We start from the raw sequence: 26,183 nt of genomic DNA on the forward strand, positions 1-26,183 counted from the left end.
TCAAAACAAAATAAAGAAAAAAAAATACTTATCTAATGTGTTGATTTAAGTGCTGATAACAGGCTTTATTATATTAGTGTTTTACATTTTATGTTTCATGTTCTCCATGTGTGTGCATCATGTGGAGGATAGAATGACCATCCTTTCAATATTAAGAGAAAGTCCATTAAGAATATAACAGGCTAAAAAAAACAATCAAACATTAACAGACATGAAAAGAAATATTGTAAAATCAGGCCCTGAAAAAAAAAATCTAGTAAAATCTCTTGTAAAAACAAACTCGGAAAAGAAATGGTAAAATCTCATGTTAAAGACCCTGAAAAAAAATCGTAAAAACAGACCCGAAAAAAAGAAATATTGTAAAAACAGACCCGAAAAAAATCTAATAAATACAGACTCCTCCCCCCCAAAATCATAAAACAGACTCCTCCCCCAAACAACCTCATTAAACAGACCCCGAAAAAAAATCTTGTGTAAAAACAGACCCTGAAAAAATCTCATAAATACAGACTCCTCCCCCAAACAATCTCATGAAACAGACTCCTCCCCTAAACAATCTAGTTAAATAGCATTCGGAAAAAATCTCGTAAAAACAGACCCGGGAAAATATCTCTCGTAAAAACAGACCACAAAAAAACCCTCACATAAAAACAGACTCCTCCCCCTAAAAAATCTTGTAAAAACAGACTCTGAAAAAAAGAAATATCGTCAAAACAGATCCGGGAAAAAAAGAGTGTAAAAACAGACCCTGTCTCATAAATACAGACTCCTCCCCCCCAAAATCATAAAACAGACTCCTCCCCCAAACAACCTCATTAAACAGACCCTGAAAAAAAATCTTGTAAAAACAGACCCCGAAAAAAACCCGTAAAAAAAATTAATATCATTAAAACAGACCCGTAAAAATAAATATCATAAAAACAGATCTGGGGAAAAAAATAGTGTAAAAACAGACCCTGAAAAAAATCTCATAAATACAGACTCCTCCTCCAAATAATCTAGTTAAATAGCATTCGGAAAAAATCTCGTAAAAACAAACCCGGAAAAAATCTCTCGTAAAAACAGACCCCGAAAAAACCCCCACATAAAAACAGACTCCTCCCCCTAAAAAAAAATCCCGTAAAAACAGACTCTGAAAAAAACAAATCTCGTAAAAACAGACCCGTAATTTAACTAATCCAATCTAAAAGTTACATACTGGAACTTTTCTTAGTCAGTAGTTTTTATTGTTTTACGCGTAAATATGTCCACGTGACAAATACCACCTGACAATCACGTGACCCCCGCGTTTCCGTTGTCACCTGGAGCAGTGACGGGATTACCGGGGATTATGTTGGAGCTGCGCACGGTTTCGTGTTTTCCCGCAGAATCAGGGAGGGACAGGCAGAAAATAGAAAAGAGGGAGAGAGAGAGAAAAAAAAGAAGAAGAAAAAAGAGGCAGAGTTAAGGAGTCGCTGCTTCAGGCATCAGAACAAGTCTGAACTCTTCTTCTTCTTCTTCTTCTTCTGCAGAGGCTCGTGTTCAGCTGCGATCACTTCACTTCAAACTCTCTCTCACCGACTCACACTTTTCCTCCTGCAGAGATGCAGCGACACGCGTGGACTCTCTGACTTTACAGTGGATAACTTTAACTTTCCAGGAACCATCACCGGACACTAAAGTGGAAAAAGTTTTTTTACTGCGTGGACAAACGCTGCACGGGAGAGTCTGTGCAGCTGGATATGCCACAGGTGTCAGCGGCTGTGGCCCCGTGCACGGAGACATACACATCCGCAGGTAAACGTCACGCTCATGCACACGCTTGCATGCACATGCACAAGCTTTTTTGTTTGGTTTGTTTGCACTGGGATTATTATCCTATGATGCATTCGTGCACAGTGTGCACACATGCACGAAATATGGGATTTACAGCATGCACATGTGATGTTGGTAAAGCAGTAAATCAGAGTGTACTGCACATATCAACCAAGTCCTTTATTCTCCTGCTTTCTCTTAAAAAAATCTCAAATTAAGAGACTTGGATTAAGAACAAGCAGCGACAACTCTCACCCTCTTCTTCACCCTTTCCAAAAACATTAAAATCTCAGATTATTTAAGTGGATTAGACTGAAAAAAAAGTAATTCAGAGACGAGGACACATGGGTCCCAGGACATTTTTTTTTCTTCTTCTTCCCCAGCCTTCTAATCTCATAAGATTTATTAAAAAACAAATCCCTGTTTATTAAATAACAATTCCCTATAATGATGTGTGGTTATAAAAGTAACCACAAATCCCTATAATGAAGTCGTGGTTAGTTTTATAGGTTTCACGCACATAGTAGTAAAAATAGCTATATAGAGAATCTGATCACACTAATCTGTTTTCTACTTCATTGAATGGAATCCCAACTGCCATGATGAACTGATGCCACAACAACACATTAAATATAATCCTCACATTTGATCCTTTTCATCAAAAGTGTTGTTATTGGCTGGTTTACTTCACCGTCTAGACTCAAAAAGTGCAAAAAGTAACCGGATATAATAATTCTGGTGTTTTATATCATCGTGGATGTCAAAACATGCGATTATGACGACGCGCGCATTAATCTCTTTGTGTTAATGTTGCCGGGTAACGGGGTCGTGTTGAAGCACGTTGACCTCGGCTGAACTCAAAGCATGATGATGCATAAAGGGAACAAACTCTCCCTCTTCCTCCTCCTCTTCCTCCTCCTCCTCCTTCACTACTTCCTCTGTCTTTTGTGTCTTCATTGTTTCAATCGTCTGTTCCACTTCTGAGAGCGTTCATGTCTTTGCTGTGGTTTGGCTCATCCAGCATCCACAAAATCCCCTATTGACATTATCTCCTTTTTTTTTATTAATTTTTTTTTTTTTAGTTTTTAAAAAACAGAATGTGTCAAACCCGTAAAAGGACTGATCCTCAAGTCAAGTCAAGTCACTTTATTTGTACCCTGAGGTTGATAAAGAGGCATCTTTAACAAACGACTTTTTAAAAGTGAGTCATCAGTCATAAATAACAGAACCTGTGGCTGATCCACAAGTAGAATAAATAAATCTGGCAAGAGGAAGACCTCCAGAATAAATACACCAATCGAGTAAATAAAGAATTAAAGAAATATTGTACAATATGACTTGTTTAATTGTGCAACGGTTGAGTTTAAAGATCTGCCTGAAGTGAAGAAGTAGGTCATCGTTTCATTCACGGCACTGTTGCAGCCATCTTTGGTTTAGTTGGTTAGTTTCACGTCTGGTAGCCTCTTAGTAGATAATGGACTGAACCCAAACCTATCATTCATGGACTGTTGTTGCTGCTGCTGCTGGTTTGATATGGGATACATTTGGTTGATGTAGTTGTTCGCGCTCTTGCCTTTGCAGCAAAAAGACCGAGGGGTTCAAGACCCGGTCGCAACAAGGGCCTTTCTGCATGTAGTTTGCAAGTTCTCCCCATGCAATATGGGCATGAGACTGCGCGCACCATTAGCCAAATACATAATAGAGGCCATTCCAGAGTTGGTTTAGTGGTTCGCACGCTTGCATTCGCAGCAAGAAGACCCAGGGGTTCATGACCCCGTCGGGACATGGAGTTTGCATGTTCTCCCCATGTGTCCGTGGGTTTTCCTCAGGGTTTCCTTCCTCCCACAGTCCTAAAACATGCAATATGGGCATGAGACTGCACGCACCATTAGCCAAATACATAATAGAGGCCATTCCAGAGTTGGTGTAGAGGTTAGCACTCTTGCTTTTGCAGCTAGAAGACCCAGGGGTTCACGACCCGGTCAGAACATGGAGAGTTTGCATGTTCTCCCCATGTGTGCGTGGGTTTCCTCCGGGTTTCCTCCAGATTTCCTTCCTCCTTCAGTCCAAAAACATGGAATATGGGCATGAGACTGCATGCACAATTAGCTAAATGCATAATAGAGGCCATTCCAGAGTTGGTTTAGTGGTTAGCACGCTTGCATTCGCAGCAAGAAGACCCAGGGGTTCACGACCCGGTCGGGACATGGAGTGAGTTTGCATGTTCTCCCCATGTGTGCGTGGGTTTCCTCCTGGTTTCCTCCAGATTTCCTTCCTCCCACAGTCCAAAAACATGGAATATGGGGATAAGACTGCACGCACCATTAGCCAAATACATAATAGAGGCCATTCCCGAGTTGGTATAGTGGTTAGCACTGTTGCCTTTGCAGCAAGAAGACCCAGGGGTTCACCACCCGGTCAGAACAAGGGCCTTTCTGCATGGAGTTAGCACGTTCTCCCCATGTGTGCGTGGGTTTCCTTCTTCCCACAGTCCAAAAACATGCAATATGGGCATGAGACTGCACGCACCATTAGCCAAATACATAATAGAGGCCATTCCAGAGTTGGCGTAGAGGTTAGCACGCTTGCTTTTGCAGCAAGAAGACCCAGGAGTTCACGACCCAGTCAGAACATAGAGTGAGTTTGCATGTTCTCCCCATGTGTGCGTGGGTTTCCTCCGGGTTTCCTCCATATTTCCTTCCTCCCACAGTCCAAAAACATGCAATATGGGCATGAGACTGCATGCACAATTAGCTAAATGCATAATAGAGGACATTCCAGGGTTGGTGTAGAGGTTAGCACTCTTGCTTTTGCCTCAAGAAGACCTAGGTTTTCTACCTGGTCGGAACAAGGGTCCTTCTACATGAACGTGTGCATGGGTTTTCACCAGGATCTCTGGCTACCTAAAAGTACATGCAGATTTGGGGGTATAGATTGGCTCAGCAGCCTCTGCGACCCTCATGTGGAGGATATGGACGGTTGGTGCAGAGTTTTTGAAAATTTAAGGCAGAAATTCTAAGGGTACCCAAAGGGGAACATTGCTCTTTTTACACCATTCTTGATGGGTAATTGTTATACCGTTGTATCTTGGTTGTATTTTGCATGTTGGCCGCAAATCATAGCCTAACAGGCTGAAACGCTACCATGCGCTACCTAGCAACCTGCGTTTCTCCTGTGCTACTTTTTTGTATTTAGATATTAATCATTTTTTGACTGTTATTTTACTACTTCTTGTTGAAAAATGATAAAGCACGTGTGAAGTACGTGTTTATTTAGATTGAAATTGATGCTTAAATGTCTCCTCTGAGTTTATATTGGATTAAGATAAGTTAAGACAAATCAAGTGTTTGTCTCTCTTCATTCATATTTTTGGATTAGAAGGATAAACCACGCTTGGATGCCGTTGTTTCCCTGATTAAGTCCATCTGCTGCTGCTGCTGTTACACGGATATGCTCGATGCTTCTTTTGAAACTTGTTCTAACAAGTGGACATGGACGAGCTGCTCGTTTTGAAACCACGTTTGTTTAGTTTGGATGAAGACGTGGATGGATAATCCACGTCTGACAGACGTACAATGGCTGCGTGAAGCTGTGCTGGACCTGAGGCTATGAGTCAAAGTTGGCGGGATCAGTGCGTCTCGACTCCCAGACTTCCTGTTGTCGTTAGCAGCAGCTTATGGCTAAAGTTTTGTTGTGCGAGTTGGGGCCGAACAGTTGATTGTTTGAAAACCAAAATCCTGATTTTAAAACAACACTGAGAGTGAATGTTGAAGCCTGTACTTTAAAACATGCACTAAATGTTGTTTAAACAGCCATGGAGTTAATGAAAAGTCTTCTATTGGGTACAGCGTCCGATACAGCGAAATATCACAATATTTTGCACTGTGATATCACTTTAGAGACGCTAAGTATCAGTTATTATCGTTATCATTTCAGTCCACTAGATGAAGCTAAGTGCTCACTCTCACTGGAACTGTTGTGTGAATATATGTTTTGAAACTCAGTATATCGGGATATCGTATCGTGACTGAATATCATGATAATAACGTATTGTGACTTAAATATCATGATACTATTGTATTGTGACAAAAATATTGTGATAATATCGTATTGTGATAATATCGTGATGTGACTTAAATATCATGATAATATCGTATTGTTACATACATATTATAATATGTTAGTGTGACATAAATATCGTGACAATATATTGTGACTTAAATATCATGATAATATTGTATTGTCATAGTATCGTATTGTGACTTCAATATCGTGATAATATGGTATTGTTACATAAATGTTGTGATAATATGGTATTGTGACATATCGTGATAATATCGTATTGTGACTTAAATATCGTGATATCGTATTGTGACATAAATATCGTATTGTGACTTAAATATTGTGATAATATCATACTGTGACTTACTTAAGTATCCTGATAATATAGCATTGTGACATAAATATCGTGACGATATCGTATTGTGACATAAATATCATGATAAATCCTATTGTGACATAAATATTGTGATAATATCGCAGTGACATAAACATTGCAATAATATCGTATTGCGACTTAGATATCGTTATAATATTGTATCGTGACTTAAATATCGTGATAATATCGTATTGTGACTTAAATAAATATTGTGATAATATCGTACTGTGACTTAAATATCGGGATAATCGTGTCCATTCCCACCACTATCTTCTGTGTGAGTGAATGCAAATACATTTTAATAGTTTACTATATATATATTTTTTTTCATTCTTGTGTTTTCCATTTCATTGTACAGTGTAATGACAATATTGAACTATTGCATAGTCCTAATTGTTCAGCTCTGGTCTAAGTTTACACTAAATTCCTGGGACACCCCTGACCTCTCCATCCTTTGTCCACTTGTGTCCGCGTCTCTCTGTTTCTGGACTGATGTTTATGCTGAGACAGGCTGGCTCTTACACAATCCTGCACTCTGTCACATTGCAGTAGTCTGTGCCCTTCCTTCCACCCACCCCCCCAGGGAGAATGGCATTTCTGCTCAAGTGCAACCCAGTGATCCAGAGCTGAGCCGAGGCTTTCACTGAGCACAGTCCGCCCTCTCTCCTCCACTGCAGCTCTGGGATGAGTCCTAATCTCTCTTTCTTCCCGTCCCTGGAGACGTTTCCCTCGTCTCTCACTGCTGCTGTTGACAGGCTGTTTTTAAAGGGACGTGTTTCAGTGGCACTTAACTACCACACCGTGCCTGCGCTGACCTTTCTAACCCATGCGTGCAGTCGTTCTAAATCACAGGTGGCCTGTGTGCAGTGGGCGTGGTCATACCCAGAAGGCATCATGTTTCATTCTTTTCTTGAAATTACAGGTGTGGAGAGGCCACCTTAGGTTTGTATTTAGTGTAGACAGAGACATAAAAGACTTGATGTTTATCTTTGCCTAACGTGCTATTAAAGTAAATGTATCATGTGATTTATTTAAGCATTTGAGAATGCACTTTACCAGCAGGATAATGCCGGTGATGATATTACTTCACTTTCAGTATGCAAAGATGAAAGACCTTCTGCATTCCCTGCATTTACACCGCAACCTCTCTAACCTTACAAGATCATGATGTACACAACACAAAAGACTAGTTATATTTGCGTTTTCATATTTATCTCTATTAAAGAGCCTGTATGTGAGATTATTAATGCCAATATATGGGAGATCTGAGTGAGTTGACAAAGAAATCTGGTTCTTTTAACACTTCACAGACAATTTGGTTTTCCTTCAGTTAGACGGATATCGTAGCAATATATTTACTGATATCGTGGACCATGTATCGCTGTGATTCCCATGAAGAATAGGGTGTTGCTTTAGTTATGTGTGTGATAATATCGTATTGTCTTAAATATTGTGATACAATCGCATTGTGACATAAATATCGTGATAATATCGTACTTTAACATAAATATCATGATAATATCATACTGTGGCATAAATATCGTGATAATATTGTACTTTGACATAAATATCATGATAATATCATACTGTGGCATAAATATCGTGATAATATTGTACTGTGACATAAATATTGTATCGTGATATCGTACTGTGAGATAAAAATTGTGATAATATCGTACTGTGGAATTAATATTGTGATATCATACTGTGACAGTGCTATCGTACTGTGACATAAATATTGTGATATCATACTCTGACAGTGATAATATCGTACTGTGACATATATATTGTGATAACATCATACTGTGACATAAATATTGTGATAAAATCATACTGTGGCTTAAATATCGTTATGTTGTATGGCGACATAAATATCATGATAATATCATATAGTGACACAAATATGGTTATAATATCATACTGTGACATAAATAAATATTGTGATAATATCGTACTGTGACATAAACATTGTGATAATATCGTACTGTGACACAAACATTGTGATAATATCGTATTGTGACATAAATATTGCGATCATATCGTATCGTGACAAATATCATAATAATATCATACTGTGACATAAATAAATATTGTGATAATATCGTACTGTGACATAAATATCGTGATACTATCGTACTGTGACATATATATTGTGATAACATCATATTGTGACATAAATATCGCAATAATATCGTATCGTGACATAAATATTGTGATGATATCGTACTGTGACATAAATATCATGATAATATCGTATTGTGACATAAATATTGCGATATCATATTGTGACATAAATATTGCGATATCGTATTGTAACAAAAATAAATATTGTGATAATATCGTACTGTGACATAAATATTGTGATACTATCGTACTGTGACATAAATATTGTGATAATATGATATTGTGACATACATATCGGCAAGAGAGAATAAAGGCAAGAGTGCTAACCACTATAACATAGTGTAAAGCTTTAACTTCAGTATGTATAATAGAATATATAGGGTTTTCATTAGGGTTTGTTCTGTGTGTGCAGTTCATATAGCTTTCTTTTGTCTTTTCCTTTGAGTGCTATTCACAGCGAGGAGCTTGAGTTTGCAGGATTGTCTTGTCAACTTGTAGCGGCTGCAATCTCTTTACTATGATGGAGAGGAAAGTGCTCCAGCAGAGTAGGAGATCCTTTAATGTAATTGTCTGTGCGCTTTTATCAAGCCTGTCAGAGAGAATCAGCTACATCTGGCTTTCATGATGTGTTCTTGTTTAGTTGAAGCCATCTAGCATGAAGCCAAACGATGAAGATGTCTAGGTTCCATACAATGATGATGATATACAGATCTGTACTTTTTACATACAGTACAGGGTTTTTAAATGACTGACTTGTCTCTGCTGCCCTGCTGTTCTCACTTAGGGATTTTGTCTCATCAGCTTTTCGTGGTTTTTATCCGACGTTGTTTATCCTAACATGACAGCAGAGTGGAGCTGTAGTTCTTTGCTCTTTGCTCTCTCACACGTGTTAGTTATTTCCAGTAGTCGCCGCGTCTTTCATCGCTACGTTTGAAAAGGTGAACGAGAACACACACAAAAAAAAGTCCACTTTCGTGACTGATCGCCCTCACCTGATGAAAGCTGTCACCGGAACAAGCTGCGAGTGATCGTTTCGCTTATAAATCACGAGTGGACGTTTTTTTCGTGAGGCCGATGTTCAAGGTGACAACCCTGTGTTCTTTATGTAATATTTCTCACGTTACATCTTTTGAAGTTTCCTGACATGGTGCGTGATATCGTCAACACGGTTTCTGGCATCTGTCTTCCAGAGAAAGACGGTAACCAAAGACAGACACGGGCGGGGGGGGGGGGGAGAAATGTCCAAAATCTGTTCAATTACAGTTTGAGGGACCTCTGCTCTGATGAGCAAAGAGGAAGAAACATTTTCCAGGCACATACTGTGTGTTTGTGAAGAGCTTTATAGTATGAATGTTTGTGGTTAGCATTAAATAAATGTATATAAACACAACAACAAAGCCTTTTGAAGCTTTTTTTGACAAATGTAGTCAGTAATGTTTGTGGGATGGAATTGAATCTGAAAACAGATGGAAACAGAAGAAACTTCTATTAAATAACATGTAAATGAAACAAGTGATGGATGGTGACTGTATTTACATTCAGTTTTAAAGCACGTCTGGACCTGCGTAATGGCCGTGATCTACGACACGCGGTATTTGTGAGCGAGTTTGCTGTTGTTCAAAACTTGTACCATCTTGTGATTTCAGCTTCAACTCGCACAGGGCGATCAAAGTGGTCATTTGTCTTTTCATTTCCACCCATGTGTTCTTACTTTAAGTTAAGTTGATTGTGCCTTTTAGTAGAAGCCAAACGGAAACAGGAAATCTTTTAAAAGGTCAAAGACTTGACGTTCTCGTGACGTTTTATTACATTTATTTTATTTTCAAAAGCAAGAAACTAAACCGCAATAATACACTACCGGTCAAAAATGTGGGCTCACCTATACAATTTTGTTGTGTTTTCCTTTAAAAGTCACACTTTTATTCATCAAAAGAGTTGCAAAATTAATGGAAAATATAGTCAAGACATTGAAAAGATTCAAAAAAATATATTTTTATTCAAAATGATCATTTTGCCCTTTTCGTCAAAGAACCAGCAAAACAGTTTTCAGCTGTGCTAACATCATTGCACAAGGGTTTTCTAATCATCCAATAGTCTTCTAACACCATTAGCAAACACAATGTACCATTAGAACACTGGAAATGGGCCTCTATACACCTATGTACATATTCCATCAAAAACCAGACGATTGCAGCTATAATCGTCGTTTACCACATTAACAATGTATAGAGTGTATTTCTGATTCATTTAATGTTATATTCATTGAAAAAAAAGTGCTTTTCCTTCAAAAAGTGAGCCCAAACTTTTGACTGGTAGTGTACAAATATGACAGTATGATGGAATATTACAGTAGGATGAAAAGAAGTAGACAAAAGGGAACTCTATAATGATTAAATAAGGCGTTTATGAGCCCTCATATTCTAGAAATGTACTCGGTGGGCTGTTCATTGGGCCTGAATATGTGGAATATGAGATTATTTGGACTGTAACTAATAACCAGCAACGGGGGTCACCATCTCTACCACAACCTGCACTTGGAGCATCATGGCTAGGGCTTCAAATGGGTGGAAAATGCCCAAAAAAGTCCATCTACCTCACATTATCATCAAACTTACTTGACTTCATATCGTCCTTGGGCTCAGCAGTGTTGCTTTCACAGTTCAGGTTTCTCCAAATCATCTGTGCACGTGATTGAGGAATGCACAGTGCATGTCGGGGGGTGTGTGGCCCCAGATTAGAATAGCCAAGATTATGCCACAATAGCAGCTATATTTAAGTTCCCAACCTTTAATTTTCAAAGTTTATTCCACTTTATTCCGGTTCATTCCCAGATAATATTCGGTGTGGCCGCCGCCAGGGTTCACTTTGTGTGTGCGTCCTCCCACGAGGGAGTAAAGTGCTGTGTTTAAGGATGAGCTGATATGATATTATTATTATTATTCACTCCGTGTGAGGTCTAATAAAGACGGTTCACCCTAACCCAGCCAGCCAGACGTTTAGAAGCAGGAAGGATATCAAAGATACGAGGGGCGTGAGAACAGGTACAGGCAGGAACAATAAACGGCTGCAAGTCAAAGTCAAATAACAGGGCTGAGCTGTCTTGAACATATGCTGCAGAAGCGAGATGACTCATGGGATGGAGCCGCACAGGAAAGTGACTCCATCACCTCAGTAACCGGTGGAGACAGTAAATTATATCGGCATGATTGTAGTGAAAGAGACATGAGAGACTAAGGTGAGCGTGAGGTCGGAGCAGGAAAAGTCAAAACCTGGATTCTGCAGTTGTGGCACTAACGAAGGACAATGTTACCTCATCGGCGACCTTGAGTGTCTCGGCGACCATGAGTGTCTTGAAAGGAGCCTTCAAATATTTTATTTATTTAACCTTTATTTAACCAGGAAGGTCCCATTGAGATTAAGGGCGCTTTCACACCACTAGTTCGATTATTTGATCCGCACCAGGCAATACAATTGTTATTATGTAACATATGACTCCAGTCTGGTCCACTTTCACACCAGCAAACGAACCAAAATTGGCCCGATTGACGTTTCATCAATGTGTTTATATCTTCCGGTAGAAAAGCGCCACTTTTGACTCACTATGGAACAACACGTTCACACATTGCTACTTGCTCTGATCTTTGTTTATTACATTCTCTGTATTGGCCATTTTTGGCAAAATATCCAATTTGAGAAAGAGTCGCGTCTGGAGAATAATCTGCTGATGCACGAAGACGTCGGCGAAGACATATATCGCGTCATTTCAGGCAGAGACGCGCTATTTTCATGAATGAGGTCGTGCTAACTATGAGACGAAGATTGCTCCAAAGACCTACAAGGTAGGCTATGTCCATGGCATTTACTGCAGAATATGGTTTGGACCCGAGTTCGCGTTCTCACCAGAGGGACCGCACCAGAGTCTGACATTTGGTGCGGAGTCAAGCGGACCGAGACCACCTCTTTTTGGCGGTCTCGGTCCGCTTGATTTGGTGCGGACCCAAGTGCGATTGATGCTTTCACACCAACGAAAACGAAATGAAGTAGAGTTTTTGGTTCAAATGGATCGTTTGGTGCGCACCAACTGCTGTTGGTGTGAAAGCGCCCTAAGAACCTCTTTTTCAAGGGAGTCCTGAATATAATGCATTGTTATTATTATTATTATCTTACTTACAGCTCATCCGTCTGATTTAAACTCTACTCTTTTGCCTCGTTGGTGTCCAGGTTGTGAAGATGTGGAGCAGCGTTTTCATTGCGACTGCTGTGCTGCTGTCCTCCATGAAACAGGCTGAAGCTCAGGGTAAACAAAGGTCTTCTCAAGCACTGCTTCAACTCACTGCCGCCAAAGATCTCTTTTGTGCTCACGTAGTTCTCTCTCGGTCACTTACAGGCAGATGCAGTAACGTTCAAGCAGCAGATATCGTTTTCCTCATCGACGGCTCCTCCAGCATTGGCCGGGCTAACTTCCTGCAGGTGAAGGGCTTCATGGCAGGAATCGTCAAGCCGTTTGCCAGCTTTGTCGGCCAGTCGGCGGTACGGTTCGGAGCCATACAGTACAGCGACACCTCCAGGTAACGGACAAATGTTCATGTCAACACTGTAGATATGGGCAGCTGGCTTGAGTTTAGCTGAAGACGTCATACAAGAGGCTAATTCCGATTTCCGATTCAAACCCGGTTCTTTACATCTACATTTTAGCATTTAGCTTATCCAAAGCGGCTTACAAAAGGGGAATAAGCTACATAGAAGAAGCCTTGGAAATTAATCCACGAGATAGGAACAGCAGACTGATGGGAGATGCTCTTGGAAGAGCTGGGTCTTCAAGATAGCATATGGTAGGTAGCTTCTTGAAGATAGACAGGGTAGCGGTAGCTGCTAGCGCTCGGTAGGTCATTCCACCAACATGGTATACACACGAAAAAGAGTCTGGATTGTCTTGTGCGATGGTGTTCGCACCACCAGATGACACAATCCATTGATGAACGGAGTATTCGACGGGTAACGTAAGCCTTTAGGGGAGCAATTAAGTAGGTGGGAGCAAACTTTGTGAGACACCTTGTGAGCTAGCAACTTACAAAAGAGGAATACGCTACATAGAAGAAGTCTTGGAAAGAAATCCACGAGATAGGAACCGTGGACTGACAGAAGATGCTCTTGGAATATCTGGGTCTTCAAGAGCTTCTTGAAGATAGACAGGGTAGCGGTAGGTGCTAGCACTCTGTAGATTGTTCCACCAGCGTGGAACGACGCACGAAAAGAGTCTGGATTATCTTGTGCGGCGCCCAACGACAATCATTTGATGAACGGAGTAGTCGAGGGGTAACCTTAGCCTTTAGGAGAGCGTTTAAGTAGGTGGGAGCTGACTTTGTGAGGCACATTGTAAGCTAGCATCAGTGATTTGAATTTGATGCAGGCGTCTAAGGGCTAGCTAGTGGAGCTACCCTTAGCTAACATGTGCCCTTTTAGGCTGATTTGAAAAAACAATACAGAACATATTATTTGTGAGGCGTCTTGATAATGAAGCAGGATATGCTAACATATGATAAGATGTAGCTTTGTTGAGTCCGTACAGGGGGAAAACGAGAAACGGAAGCTAACACACACTCCCCTTCACGGACAGCATCCTTTGAATTTATTTGGCCTTACCGCGCTTTACCGCACAGTGAACATTAAGGTTGAGTTCAGGGTCATCAACGCTAACGCACGACGCGTTTCCATGACGACTGACCGGAAAAAGACACACGTGACGTCATGTTTACGTAACTCCCGATTGTTAAAATGAGTAACGCTAAACTACATGCGCAGTACACAGGTACGCTAGTTATTTGTAGCGCTGCTCTTTTTCGTTTAATAAACAGTCCGCTCCAGTTTCAAATGTAGGCGCGCTAAAAGGAGCTAATGCAGCTAACGGAGCTAACTGGTAAACTGTGCCTGGACTCCGGTGTCGCGGCACGTAAACATGACGTTATGCGCGTCTTTTTCCAGTCAGTCGTCACGGAAACACGTTAATGCGTTAACACGCGTTAACCTATTGCACAGCGCTAGTATAAACGTACCTTTCTCTTCCTCCAGGGTTGAATTCACCTTCTCCACCTACCTGAACGGCACTGAGCTGATCAACGCCATACAGAATCTCAACTACAAAGGTGGAAACACGCTCACCGGCGCTGGCCTCAAGTTTGTCGCTGATAACTTCTTCAACCCTGCGAACAGTCGAGATGTTCCAAAGGTTTTACGAAAAAAAAACCAGGCTTTTATATCATGTTTCATATTAAACGCAGCATTTTCTTGAGTTTCTATTTCTAATTCTACCTCTTTGCTTCTCGTTCAGATCGCCGTCCTGATCACGGATGGGAAATCCCAGGACAGTGTGCAGGAACCGGCACAGAAGCTGCGCGGTCAAGGAGTGCATGTTTTTGCAGTTGGTAGTTGTCTCACCTGCAGCTTTTCAACGTATTTGGGAATTCTTTTCAGATTTTTTCCGTTAATGAACCACTGAGCATTTCCTTGTTGTTTTGTTAGGCATCAAGAGCGCCGACAGGAACGAGCTGGCTCAGATCTCCTCGGAGCCCAGTTCAGACTTCACCTCATTCGTCGGGGACTTCAAACTACTGAACACCCTTCTTCCTCTCGTGGGCCCGCGAGTGTGCTCCAAAGCAGGGGGAGTGTATGCTAGTGATGGTACGTCTGTGAACGGAATCACCACAGGAAATGACTACGTGGAGATGATCTGAATGTCCTCCTCCTCTTCTTCTCTTTTCATCCTCAGAGGCCTTTTCTGGTCCATCGAACATTCAGTTTACAGGGCAGACGTCGGATACGCTCAGGTTTCGCTGGACTGCCGCCGGAGGGCCTGTGAGTGGCTATGTGGTCCAGTATGTGCCCCTGTCTGGTCTGGGTCTGCCTATAACAGCAGAATTAAAACAGGTGAGTCCTAGACCCCCTTCTCCCTGTGTGTGTGTGTGTGGGTTTTTTGTTACCAGTTAACTTCGTTAGCTCCTTTAGCGGCGTTAGTGTGCCTACAGTTGAACTGGAGCGGTCTGTTTATTAAACGAAAAGAGCAACGCTAACCGCCGTTAACGTGCCCAGCACTAATTAATGGCTCAGACACTTTAGCCCCTTTGCTGCCTCACCACGGTTCAGTTATTTTGCGTTTCCATTACCGATAGTACCTGGTACTTTCTTTTTTTTAGTACCTGCTCTGGCGATGTTCTAAGCTAGCTGAGCTGATGCTATGCGTGGCGTCGTCAGACTGCCCTCACAGGATCTAACCGAACAATGCCAAATTGTAGATCTGTTAAAAAGACGTAAGAAACTTTGACGCACAACGCGTTTCCATGACGTCTGACTAGGAAAAAGCTGCGTGTGACGTCATGTTTCCGTGCCGCGGCACCGGAGTCCAGGCACTGTTTACCAGTTAGCTCCGTTAGCTCTGTTAGCTGCGTTAGCTCCTTTAGCGCCGTTAGTGCACCTACAGTCGAACTGGAGCGGTCTGTTTATTATTAAACGAAAAGAGCAGCTCTACTAATAACCAGCGTACCTGTGTTACTGCGTATGTGTGCCTCTGTTTTTAAAGGTTAGCGTTACTTTAGAGACTCATTTTAACAACCGGGAAATCGCCTAAATCATGGCGTCACGCGTGTCTTTTTCCGGCCAGTCGTCTTGGAAGCGTGTCTTGCGTTAATGTGCGTTAACGTTGACGTGCCCAGCACTAATTAGAATGTGTCTTGTAGATTGGATCAGATCAGGTCTGAATGCTCCCAATCTGTCCTGAATGCATCCTAGATCCAATCACAGAAAACCTATATCGCGGGTTAAGTTAAATTCAGACTTAATTGATCACACTATGCAGTCGTAACAGTGTCAAAAAATTAAATAAAAGACCGTAGCAATTGCTATAAACACATAAAATAATACATGACTCTTGCAGATGTGATTTATGATCTGTGGTCACAGTATCCTTTTGCACTGAGGGTTGTTCAACTTGAACACAGTCTTTCCTCAGGATGCATCAGAGACACAATCCTCAGCTGAAGTCCTCTGATTCATGTTTTCTTTGACACTTGTATGATTTATTTTAGATAACGATTTAAAAAAAAAAAAAAAGCAGCTTTAGTAATGTTGAGTAATCTCGTTTTTCCCTTTCCCTGTCACATGGCACACACAAAAACCTCTGTACTGTCAAATTAGTATTTAAAACATTTTTTTTTTTTCCACTCAAACAGTCTTGGCATCAGTGTGTAGGACCGGGGAACACCAGATGTGATCATGTGGTCCATGGTCCAGGTGTGAACGGTCCAACTTACACGACATAATAGAGGACAGACATTGATGCCAGGTCTGAAAGTGTGTTTACGGTGTTGACTTGTGAGGCTGAGATGCTATTCCTGAGTTTGTGAGAGATTCTCGTGCCTCGAGGCCCGAAATAGAAACTCATCTAATCAATGGATCTCCTTCGTGTGCTGTAGATGTGGTAGAGATTCCCGTTTGGCAGGACTACGAAATTCTCCTCCCTGTGTGTCCCAACAGGATTGATAAAGAATTGACTTTGTAAAAACTTGTTTCTGCGTCCTGCAGGAGACCGTGTCTGTGAAGCTAAGGACGTTCACTGCACGACAGCTGCAGGCCGGCACAGATTACCTGGTGACCGTCATCGCCCAGTACCCCAACAGTGTCGGAGAGTCCGTGTCGGCCAAGCAGCGAACCAGTGAGTCAGAAACGGTCTTTATTTACTTGTAAACGTTTACCCAGTGAGTCGGAAACAGTTTCTTTAATTGTCAGTTGACTAATGATTTAAACGTTCGTAATGATAACCTCTTTTTGCCAAATGATCCAGCCCTCGTAATGAGACGTGCAGTAAAACCTCAGAGCTTTTATCACGCAGGGTCGTTGCCGGGTGTCTCCAGTCTACACTTGATCCAGGCCGGCTTCTTCTCCCTCAACGTGGGCTGGGATCAGCCTTCGTCTCCTGTTCAAGGCTACAGACTCACCTATGGACTACGAGGTCAGACGCAACACAACAATCCTGTCTCTGTGTCTTTGTGTCTTTGTGTCTTTGTGTTTGTCTCTCACTTCACCGACTTGTGTGTCTCATATTATTGGTGTTAAAAAATTATAATCTCAACAGAATGAAGGAATACAGTAGCAACAAGAACACTCGGAGAGGCCCAGACACTTAAGCCCTTTAGCTCCACTAGCTTGGCACGCTTTATTTTGCGTTTCCATTAGCAATAGTACCCTGGTACCTGCTTTAGTACCTGCTCTAGGGAGGTTTCAAGCTTCCAAGTTTCCATGATGACTGACCGGAAAAGACGTGCATGACGTCATGTTTACGTGCCGCGGCACCAGAGTCCAGGCACCGTTTACCAGTTAGCTCCGGAAATTAGTGAGTTTTCATACAAGAAACAACTACATTTCTGGAAAATGTGTGAGTTTTCACACAATAAACAACAACATTTCTGGAAAATTTGTGAGTTTTCTTAAGAAACAACATTTCTGTGAAATTAGTGAGTTTTAATTCAATAAACAACAACATTTCTGGGAAATTAGTGAGTTTTCAAACAAGAAACAGCTACATTTCCGAGAAAAGAGTGAGTTTTCATACAATAAACAACTACATTTCTGAGAAAATAGTGAGTTTTCATACAATAAACAACTAAATTTCAGGAGAAAATTCTGTGACCTCGGCCAAATCCGTAATCTGGATCAGGTCCAGATGCAACATAGTCTGATAAAGTGTCTAATCCTGCATACACATCGTACATTTCATTCAAATACAAAGTCGTTTTCTTAAAAATGTGATTGTTTTTTCGTGACATCATCACAGGAACAGACAAACTCGCAGATAAATCCACAGCAGAACCTGCTGGAGGGTGCAGAGGTAATAAAGACGAGGGAAGGCGTTACAGTGGAGAATAAAAACAGTTAAGCTGCTCGTGGCAAGTTAGAAACATGTTGAGAATGTACAGCAGCAGCAGCAGCAGCCGTGGCTGATCATGAGGAACACGCCCTCAGGACCCAAGCTGTCACTCAAAGGTTTTTATTGCCCGCTCATTACCGAAAATATCAACTCCGTCTTATCATCACCCCGGTCGTGAAATGACACAGACGGAGCTTTTACTCGTGTCACATTATCATTATTTCACTTTTGTCCTTTTTACGGATCTGCAGACGTCGTAGATCATAATCCCGTGTCAGTGCTCGCGCTGTAATTCAGGTTAAGGGAAAGTGTGGCCCGCGGGCAAAAAGGAGGATACAAAAGGTTCCTCCTTTAGCTCTCTCTCGCTAAAGCAAACATGTGGCAGGAGTACCAGTCTCACATGGAGCTCCTCTTCACAGGCTTTTTAAGACTGGCACACACACAGACAGATGAGATGAGATTATTCAGATAAGGTGACATGTTTGTACCTGTTTCTGCTGGAGGAAGAGAAGGAGGAGGAGGAGGTGGAGGAGGAGGAGATGTGAGCTTTCTTGGCAGCGTGAGGCAGACGCTGACAGATACCTGAGCGTGGACAGGACACGTCCACAACAGCGATATTAAAGTGTGCAGAGTTTGACTTTAATCATGGTTTCATCGAGCTGAAGATATTATTTTTCTGCGTGTGCGATATTTTCTACGATGTTGTAAAGCAATTAAAGGTCAGGAATGTCCAGAGGCTGTGTGATGGGATGTTAGTGTGATATATTATAGCTCTATTGCAGTTTCTCACCCCTTTTTTTTAACTGGAAATTAAATTCCTGAAGGCAAAAGCTTTGCCAGCATTGGGTTGGGTTTTTATCTAATTAAAGATTAAAATTTGTACCTATCAAACTTCACTGTCATCACAGTCTAGACCAGAAACCTTTTTTTTATACAAAGACAAAATAATGAGCTAATAAGATCATTTACTCCCTCATCATCCTCCTCCAGGGTATCCACGGGGTCTTAAGAAGTCTTAAAGGTGCATTATGTAATAAATCTAAAGCAACTGGCCGTAAAAATCCTCCTAATATGTCACAGAGACTCAGGAATAATGTTCATATAACAAACTGAACTCACCAACAACAACAGTACAGCCAAAATATTTGCATTAAAAAAAATCTTTTGCAGACTGCAAATCATGTTTATGTTTTGAAATCATGTTTTACCATGTGGCGCCACCTACCGCCGTCTACCAAAGTAGAGTCTCAGCTGCCGAGCAACCACGGGTTGCCAGTTACGTCAGAAAACGAAACCTAAAAGACCTCTGTATTTTGAATTTGAATGTAGTAACCGTTTTCGGCCACATTCTTACATATGGCGCCTTTAAATCCAATGATTTGAATTTAAGGCCTTAAAATTTCTAAAATTCTCCTAAAATCTCATAAAAGGTCTTAACTACAATTTTGAAAGGTCTTAAAAATCTATTAGCGTTACTTTTATTTAAAACATGCATTAACTTCAGTCTCGCTTTTATCGAGCACTACAAGCTAGCGTGCTGCGTGCGCGCTAGCTGCGGTGTGTTACAGCTTAGCATAGCAGCGGGAAAACTTAACGAAAGTCCACAGCTTAGCCTGATGCTTGCATAAGACGGGTAAGTGCAAGTTCAACGATTTGTGGCTCCAATTTTCCTTCATGTCGTTTGTACTTTTTTGGCAGTATGGATGTGAAATGGGTCTCAAATTGTATTCATTACGGTCTTAAAAAAAAGTCTTAAAAAGTCTTAAATTTGACTTGTTGAAACCTGCAGAGACCCTGTAATATATTTTCGCAAATAAGCACATTACAATGTCGAATTGTGTTGGAATATGTTAGTTTGATATACATCCAAAGGACCGTTGAGTTTTGAACGATAATGTCAGAAAATTTAATCGCACAAAATAAACTCCAAAATGGTCAGACGTGAGAAAATGTAAGTATAATAACTAAAACGATTTTGTAAGTTAAAATTGTGTTGCTGATTGTCTGCAAATATTTTGAGAATGTCTTGAAAGAGTCTTAACTTCAGGATCCCTTCATATACCCTGCAAAAGCTTCTTTTTGCTCTACATGATGCTAACAGAGTGCTTTTTATTGCTCTAACGTGTTCGTCCAGGTCAGCCGGCCGATCAGTTGTTGGTGCAGTCCCTGCCCTCAGAGTCCACCTCCGTCACCTTAGAGTCTCTTCAGCCCGACACGGAATACGTGGTCAACCTTTACCCTCTGTTCCCCCGCAACTCTGCGTCCCCGTCCACGCTCAACGCCCGCACACGTGAGTCCAATCGCACGCAAATGCTATTACACACACGCGTGTAATAATAGGATTTACTGAAGGGAGTTTGGAATGTGTGTTTCGTTTTATGTGTTTCTTTTGCGTTTGCCAGTGCGCCTGGAGGCGGTGAAGCAGTTGTCAGTGGAGACGGAGTCAGAGGGCAGCGTTGTTTTGCGGTGGAGAGGCGTCAGCGGGGCGAACGCCTACCGTCTGGTGTGGGGACCGTTCACAGGTTAGGAACCAAGCACCAGGACTAGACTCGTAAAACACGTCGACAGCTTTTTTCACTTTCGCTTCCTCGTTTTCACTTTTCTCTTTCTTTGAAGGTCGGAACGTGGAGACGGTGGAGGTCGCCGGCGACCACGAGTTCTACACTCTGACCAGACTGCAGCCCGACGTCGAGTACATCATCACCATCATCCCGCTGTACGAGGGCAACACTGAAGGTCCTGTCGCTACTGCTAGGTTCAAGATAGGTAAGTGTGAATCCTGAAGTTCACAAGACACCAAAGAAGTCTTTATTTTTGTCATTTACTTGATCTGACTTTCATCTTAATCCTTAGTGCACTCGTGGTAATTTGCCGTGGGAATAAAACACAACTCCTTATATGGACATCCTGAGGGTCTGTGTTTATAGGTCACATATTAAGGCTTTTTTTTTCTTCTTATGCGTTGTTGAGTCAAATTTAGGATTAACTTTATATCATATATCACAGGCCTTTTGCACAACAACCATTTTGACAGGTCACGTGTCAGGTCCAGTGCCAACATGTAGTCCAGGGATGGGCAAATAATTTTTATACTGACATAAAGAAAGCGAATGGCCATAATCATTAAACCCATAATATTTATATGCAACATGCGTAACATTTACATTGCAAAAAGTAAAAATGCTGTAAAAACCATATTTCTGGTTGTGTGTTACTAGATAAAATGCTATTAAGCCTCGTATGACCATCGAATTATGGATTTATATTGATTTTATGGCTGTAGTATTGTCAAAAAAAATGTTAAATGAGTGAGTGCTTCTGCTACTTTTTCCAAGATAACTTTCACTTTCAATATCTGGCAGTTATTCAACCGTTTAGGAGTAAGCGGACTGAATGAAAATAGTAGCACGCTCCACCGGTAGAATTGTCAACATGTGACGTAGGTTAGCGCGTTCGTTGCGTTCACTGCGCTAATGTGCATGTAGTGGTGTCCCAATACCACTTGAATGAATGAATCGTTTATTTCGGGCATGACAAGTAATGAACATCTGCACACATCAGCATTTAAATTCATACACATGACCAAAAGGGACAGCGGGAGAAGCAAAGCTTATCTAGTCCCGCCCCCATCAACAAGGGGAATTTACAGTTGAGGGCACTGAAACCCAAGGGGAAATTTTGAGGGGGAGGTATTGGGACGGAGCCTAAGTCAGAGTCAACTTGAGGGGAACCCGTGTGGACGTCGCAGGGCCGGATCAAACTGATTTGCGGGCCGCATGTGGCCCCAGGGGCCTTGTGTTGGCCACATGTGTGTGTGTGTGTGATGTACTGTAGTCTGTGACGTCACAGCATGACTTTAAGGTGCTGTGAGAACGCCTCACTCGTCCCTCTGTGGGAGCGGAGGACAGAAGAGATGGATAACAATCGCCCCTGTGGTTTGTCTCTCCTGACACATGTGACTGTTTAGTTCTGCCTGGGGAACACTGTTAGGACACCTACACACACACACACACACACACACACACACACAGCATCTGTCTCTCATGACTTATACCCATATGGAGTCACTTGAGTGGGATGAGTGTAATTTGAATGAAGGCCACTGTCCTCAGAACCTTTGTGTTCTGCAGTTCCTCTGTCAGAGATGTCATGTGACGTGTTCACGAACCCTCAGACTGTTTCTCTTTTGTTTGTGTCTGCGTGAATCACTGCAGCTTTGTTTCGTCCGTTGCGTTTGATTTGGATGGACCACACTGGATTAAGCATTAATATTTATTTACGAGTGAACGGACGTGACGTGATTTTTAATGTAGTTTACTGTAGAGCTGTGCCACAGGTGCACCCATGGTAAACTCCTTATATGGACATCCTGGGGGTGTGTGTTTATAGGTCACATATTAAGGCTTTAAAAAATGTGTTTTTTTTCTTAGTCTTCTTATGTGTTGTTGAGTCAAAGTTGTGATTCATTTTATATTTTAGCCGTGATATAAAATAGCATTAATTGTGCACAAGTCACAATTAGAGAGTTTCTCTTTTCTTTTTGTTCATAAAAACGTTTTTTTTGTGACGTATTTCACAAAATCTCCACACACACACACACACACACACACACACACATAAACACACGGCTCTCTCTCACTGACGTATGTTCATCACAGTCAGAGTTTTAAAGGCCATCAGAAGCCAGAGGTGCAATATTGCTCTAAATGGTTAAAAATGGTCATTTATAACTGTCAGCTATGGAATGTTGACACTTATTCCAAACAGTAGTTATATGGGATTTTCCCAACAGAATCCTGAAACCTGGATATTAAAAGAAAATGTATGTGAATATATGTACAAAAACGTTTATATATTACTATGAATGTTTTTTTATTATTATTTAACCCTTTGTAATTTGCCGTGGAAATAAAACACAAGTCCTTATATGGACATCCTGGGAGTGTGTGTTTATAGGTCACATAATCAGGCTTTAAAATAAGTTCAGATTTTTGCATTTTTAGTATAAAGTAGCGACAATTGTGCAGAAGTCCCAAAATTAGAGAGTTTTTCTTTTCTTCTTGTTCATAAAAACGAGCCAAGTGAACTTTGAACTGTGATGTATTTCACAAATTTCACAGATTTTTATATCTGATGTTTATATAGTTAAGTGAAAATTAAAAAAGACATTTAAAAAGGATTTAAGAAGCTCTATATTACACATTCTTATAGCCTATGTGTATAGTGTACGTTTTAATGTAGTAATATTTTAAAAAGCAGCCAAAATGCTTGGTGTTCTAAGGGTCACATTAATCCTTACTGCTGCTGTGTTTAATCACAAATAATCTCTGTACGTCGACTGCTTTCCATGTTCCTTTAAGGTTCGAGGGCATAGCGCTCGCGCACTTTTTTACGATCATCGTCAAGTTCTGTTTTTACTGCTGACTTTTCAGGAATGTCATCCTGTCCTTTTCGGAGTTGATGGATTGATGGCGCCAGGGCTTTGCCTCTGACGTTACGTAAGAACTCCGCGATTACCTAACATTACACACATGTTCCTCCTCAGAGCGTCAGGAGCAGCAGGTCCTCAGAGCGGCCATCACCAGCCCCTCCTCCATCCGCCTCACCTGGAGAATCATCCAATCATCTCAAGGCTATCGTCTGGAGTGGATGGAGGGAGAAGGTCAAGACATTCAGATATCTATTATTTTCAACACTCGCTTATAACTTACTGATGTTGCATTGCTGCTCTGTCTTCAGGAGGACGTGTCCAGAGCTTGTCCTTCCCCAGAGGAACCACCTCCTACGAGTTAACGGGCCTCCGTCCTCAAACAGAATATCTCATCACCATGTACACTCTGTTTGAAGGTCGTGAGGAGGCCACACCGGTGTCCACCACCGTCAGAGGTCAGACGTTCAGCCTCAGAAATGTCCTTATTTTTGAAGGAAAAACACATATTTTTCAATGAATATAACATTAAATGAATCAGCAATACACTATGCATTGTCAATGTGGCATAGAGACGTAAGCTAGCTGCTAGCCTGAGTTGAGCCAGCTCCTGATGGTACATGTAAAACAAATGAAGATAATTAAACCTGAAGTTTACACACTGGACATCTAATATAACAACATTACAGAATTATAATAGTCAGGGGTCACTTATATGTCCTTATTCAATGAATATAACATTAAATGAATAAGAAATACACTCTATACATTGTTAATGTGGCATAGAGGCGTAAGCCAGCTGCTAGCATGAGTCATGTTACAGCATTTAAAGTTAGCATGTGCAAAATATATTATATATTAATAAAACAGTTTTGCTGGTTCTTTAACAAAACCAAAACTATTATTTCTAGTCTAGTCAATGTCTTGACTATATTTTCTATTCACTTTGCAACTCTTTTGATGAATAAAAGTGTGACTTTTAATGGAAAACGCAACAAAAATTGTATGGGTGACCCCAAACTTTTGAACGGTAGTGTAGATAGATATATATATTCTGTGATAATTACATTTTTGGTGATGTTTCAGAGGAGCAGCCAGTGGGGATGGTGTCCAACCTGAGAGTGGTGGAGGCTCTGGGCAGCACCGCCAGGCTCGGCTGGACGGGCGTCACCGGAGCCACGCAGTACCGCATCATTATCATAAACACACAAGGTATCGAATGTGATGAATTTTATTTATCATGTTTTTTTTTTGGTATTTTTTGCCCAGTCGTTGAAAATATGTGTGTTTGTGTGTCATGTCAGCTGGAACAGAGGATATACAGACCGTCAGCGGGAGCCAAACGACGCTTGATCTCAGAGACCTGACCGAGGGAGTGTCTTACCGAGTCACTGTCATTGCACTGGTGGGAGAAAACAAAGGAGACCCAGTTACTGTTTACATCAAACCAGGTGAGTTTCCCTGCACCTGTGTATTTCCTGTTTTTCTATGAATAATATTGCCACTAAGATATTGCTATATTTCATGGTGTGATACTCTGTGGTGGTTTTGTGTTGTGTTAAAGCCTCTGTCCATTATTTGACAACAGGCTTTCCCATGTCTGCCCCTCTTGCTAGATTGATGCAAATTCGTGCAAGGAACCTTTTGTTTTCCTTCAGATTATTATGATATCTGTGGTTTTCTGGTAATTTTGAGCAGGTTACGGAGGTCAGGTCTGGACGAAAATGCGATATTGTCATACCACCAGGGTTGCACCAGGGCTGTATGGCGCCCCCCTCAGGCGAAACGTGGGTGGTCAACGTCAAAATGAAGTTGCGCCGAATTTCACAAAACTTGGCGGGAACTTGCCACAGCCCAAGACGAACAAAAAAGTAAATTGGGACCACTGGCTCAACTCAACAGGAAGGCGGCCATTTTGAATTTGGCATCCATGTTGGCGATTTTCACGCTTCGTAAATGAACAAACTAGTCTCAGTGCGTTTATCGTACTGACATAAATAAACACGACAATTTGTACTAGACACATCAAAGACAAGAAAGGTATCAAAAGGTTTTACAGATTCAAAAGGGCGTGGCCAAGGCTACCATCGGGAGTTTGGCGTATTTCGACCATTCGCCAAGAAACAGGAAGTTCCCTATAACTTTGCCATACTTTGAACGATCTCCTCAAATCTTCATATCTAACACAACAAACTAACCCCAAACATGTTTACGGACGCAAATTTGATTACATAGTGCTCCCTAAGGCGAAACGTGGATGGAGCTGAGGTCCCTTTAATGACTTCACGCAGTCCGAGTTTCATTCCATCTCCCTTCTCATACTTGCTGTTTATACTTCACCTCTACAAGACCCTTTTCGAAGAATTCAGCTGTTTAAAGTTTTGTCACAGGAAGTATTTTGCATTCCCTTCATTTCAGAGCAAAGCATCGGCCAAGTCACAAACCTCAGAGTTACTAATGCAAACAGCCGGAGACTTCGAATT

At 41.4% G+C, this 26,183-nt stretch overlaps 1 protein-coding gene across 1 annotated transcript in view; it reads left to right on the top strand.

The window, feature by feature from the left end:
• The first annotated feature begins 1,663 nt into the window (after positions 1 to 1,663).
• col7a1 (collagen, type VII, alpha 1) overlaps positions 1,664 to 26,183 on the top strand; it is an 85,391-nt gene continuing 60,871 nt past the window's right edge. The window contains exons 1-17 of the mRNA XM_083892008.1: positions 1,664 to 1,776; positions 12,578 to 12,653; positions 12,744 to 12,924; positions 14,426 to 14,582; positions 14,685 to 14,778; positions 14,876 to 15,034; positions 15,123 to 15,280; positions 16,931 to 17,060; positions 17,238 to 17,357; positions 20,407 to 20,562; positions 20,675 to 20,794; positions 20,889 to 21,038; positions 23,818 to 23,934; positions 24,012 to 24,158; positions 24,787 to 24,912; positions 25,005 to 25,151; positions 26,119 to 26,183. The exon at positions 26,119 to 26,183 is cut by the window's right edge and continues 58 nt beyond it. Of these exons, the coding sequence (XP_083748134.1) occupies positions 12,587 to 12,653; positions 12,744 to 12,924; positions 14,426 to 14,582; positions 14,685 to 14,778; positions 14,876 to 15,034; positions 15,123 to 15,280; positions 16,931 to 17,060; positions 17,238 to 17,357; positions 20,407 to 20,562; positions 20,675 to 20,794; positions 20,889 to 21,038; positions 23,818 to 23,934; positions 24,012 to 24,158; positions 24,787 to 24,912; positions 25,005 to 25,151; positions 26,119 to 26,183 (2,094 nt within the window). The 5' untranslated portion in view covers positions 1,664 to 1,776; positions 12,578 to 12,586. The remainder of the gene's footprint in view (positions 1,777 to 12,577; positions 12,654 to 12,743; positions 12,925 to 14,425; positions 14,583 to 14,684; positions 14,779 to 14,875; positions 15,035 to 15,122; positions 15,281 to 16,930; positions 17,061 to 17,237; positions 17,358 to 20,406; positions 20,563 to 20,674; positions 20,795 to 20,888; positions 21,039 to 23,817; positions 23,935 to 24,011; positions 24,159 to 24,786; positions 24,913 to 25,004; positions 25,152 to 26,118) is intronic.

Source organism: Microchirus variegatus, assembly GCF_963457635.1.
Source record: "Microchirus variegatus genome assembly, chromosome: 7".
NCBI lineage: Eukaryota > Metazoa > Chordata > Actinopteri > Pleuronectiformes > Soleidae > Microchirus > Microchirus variegatus.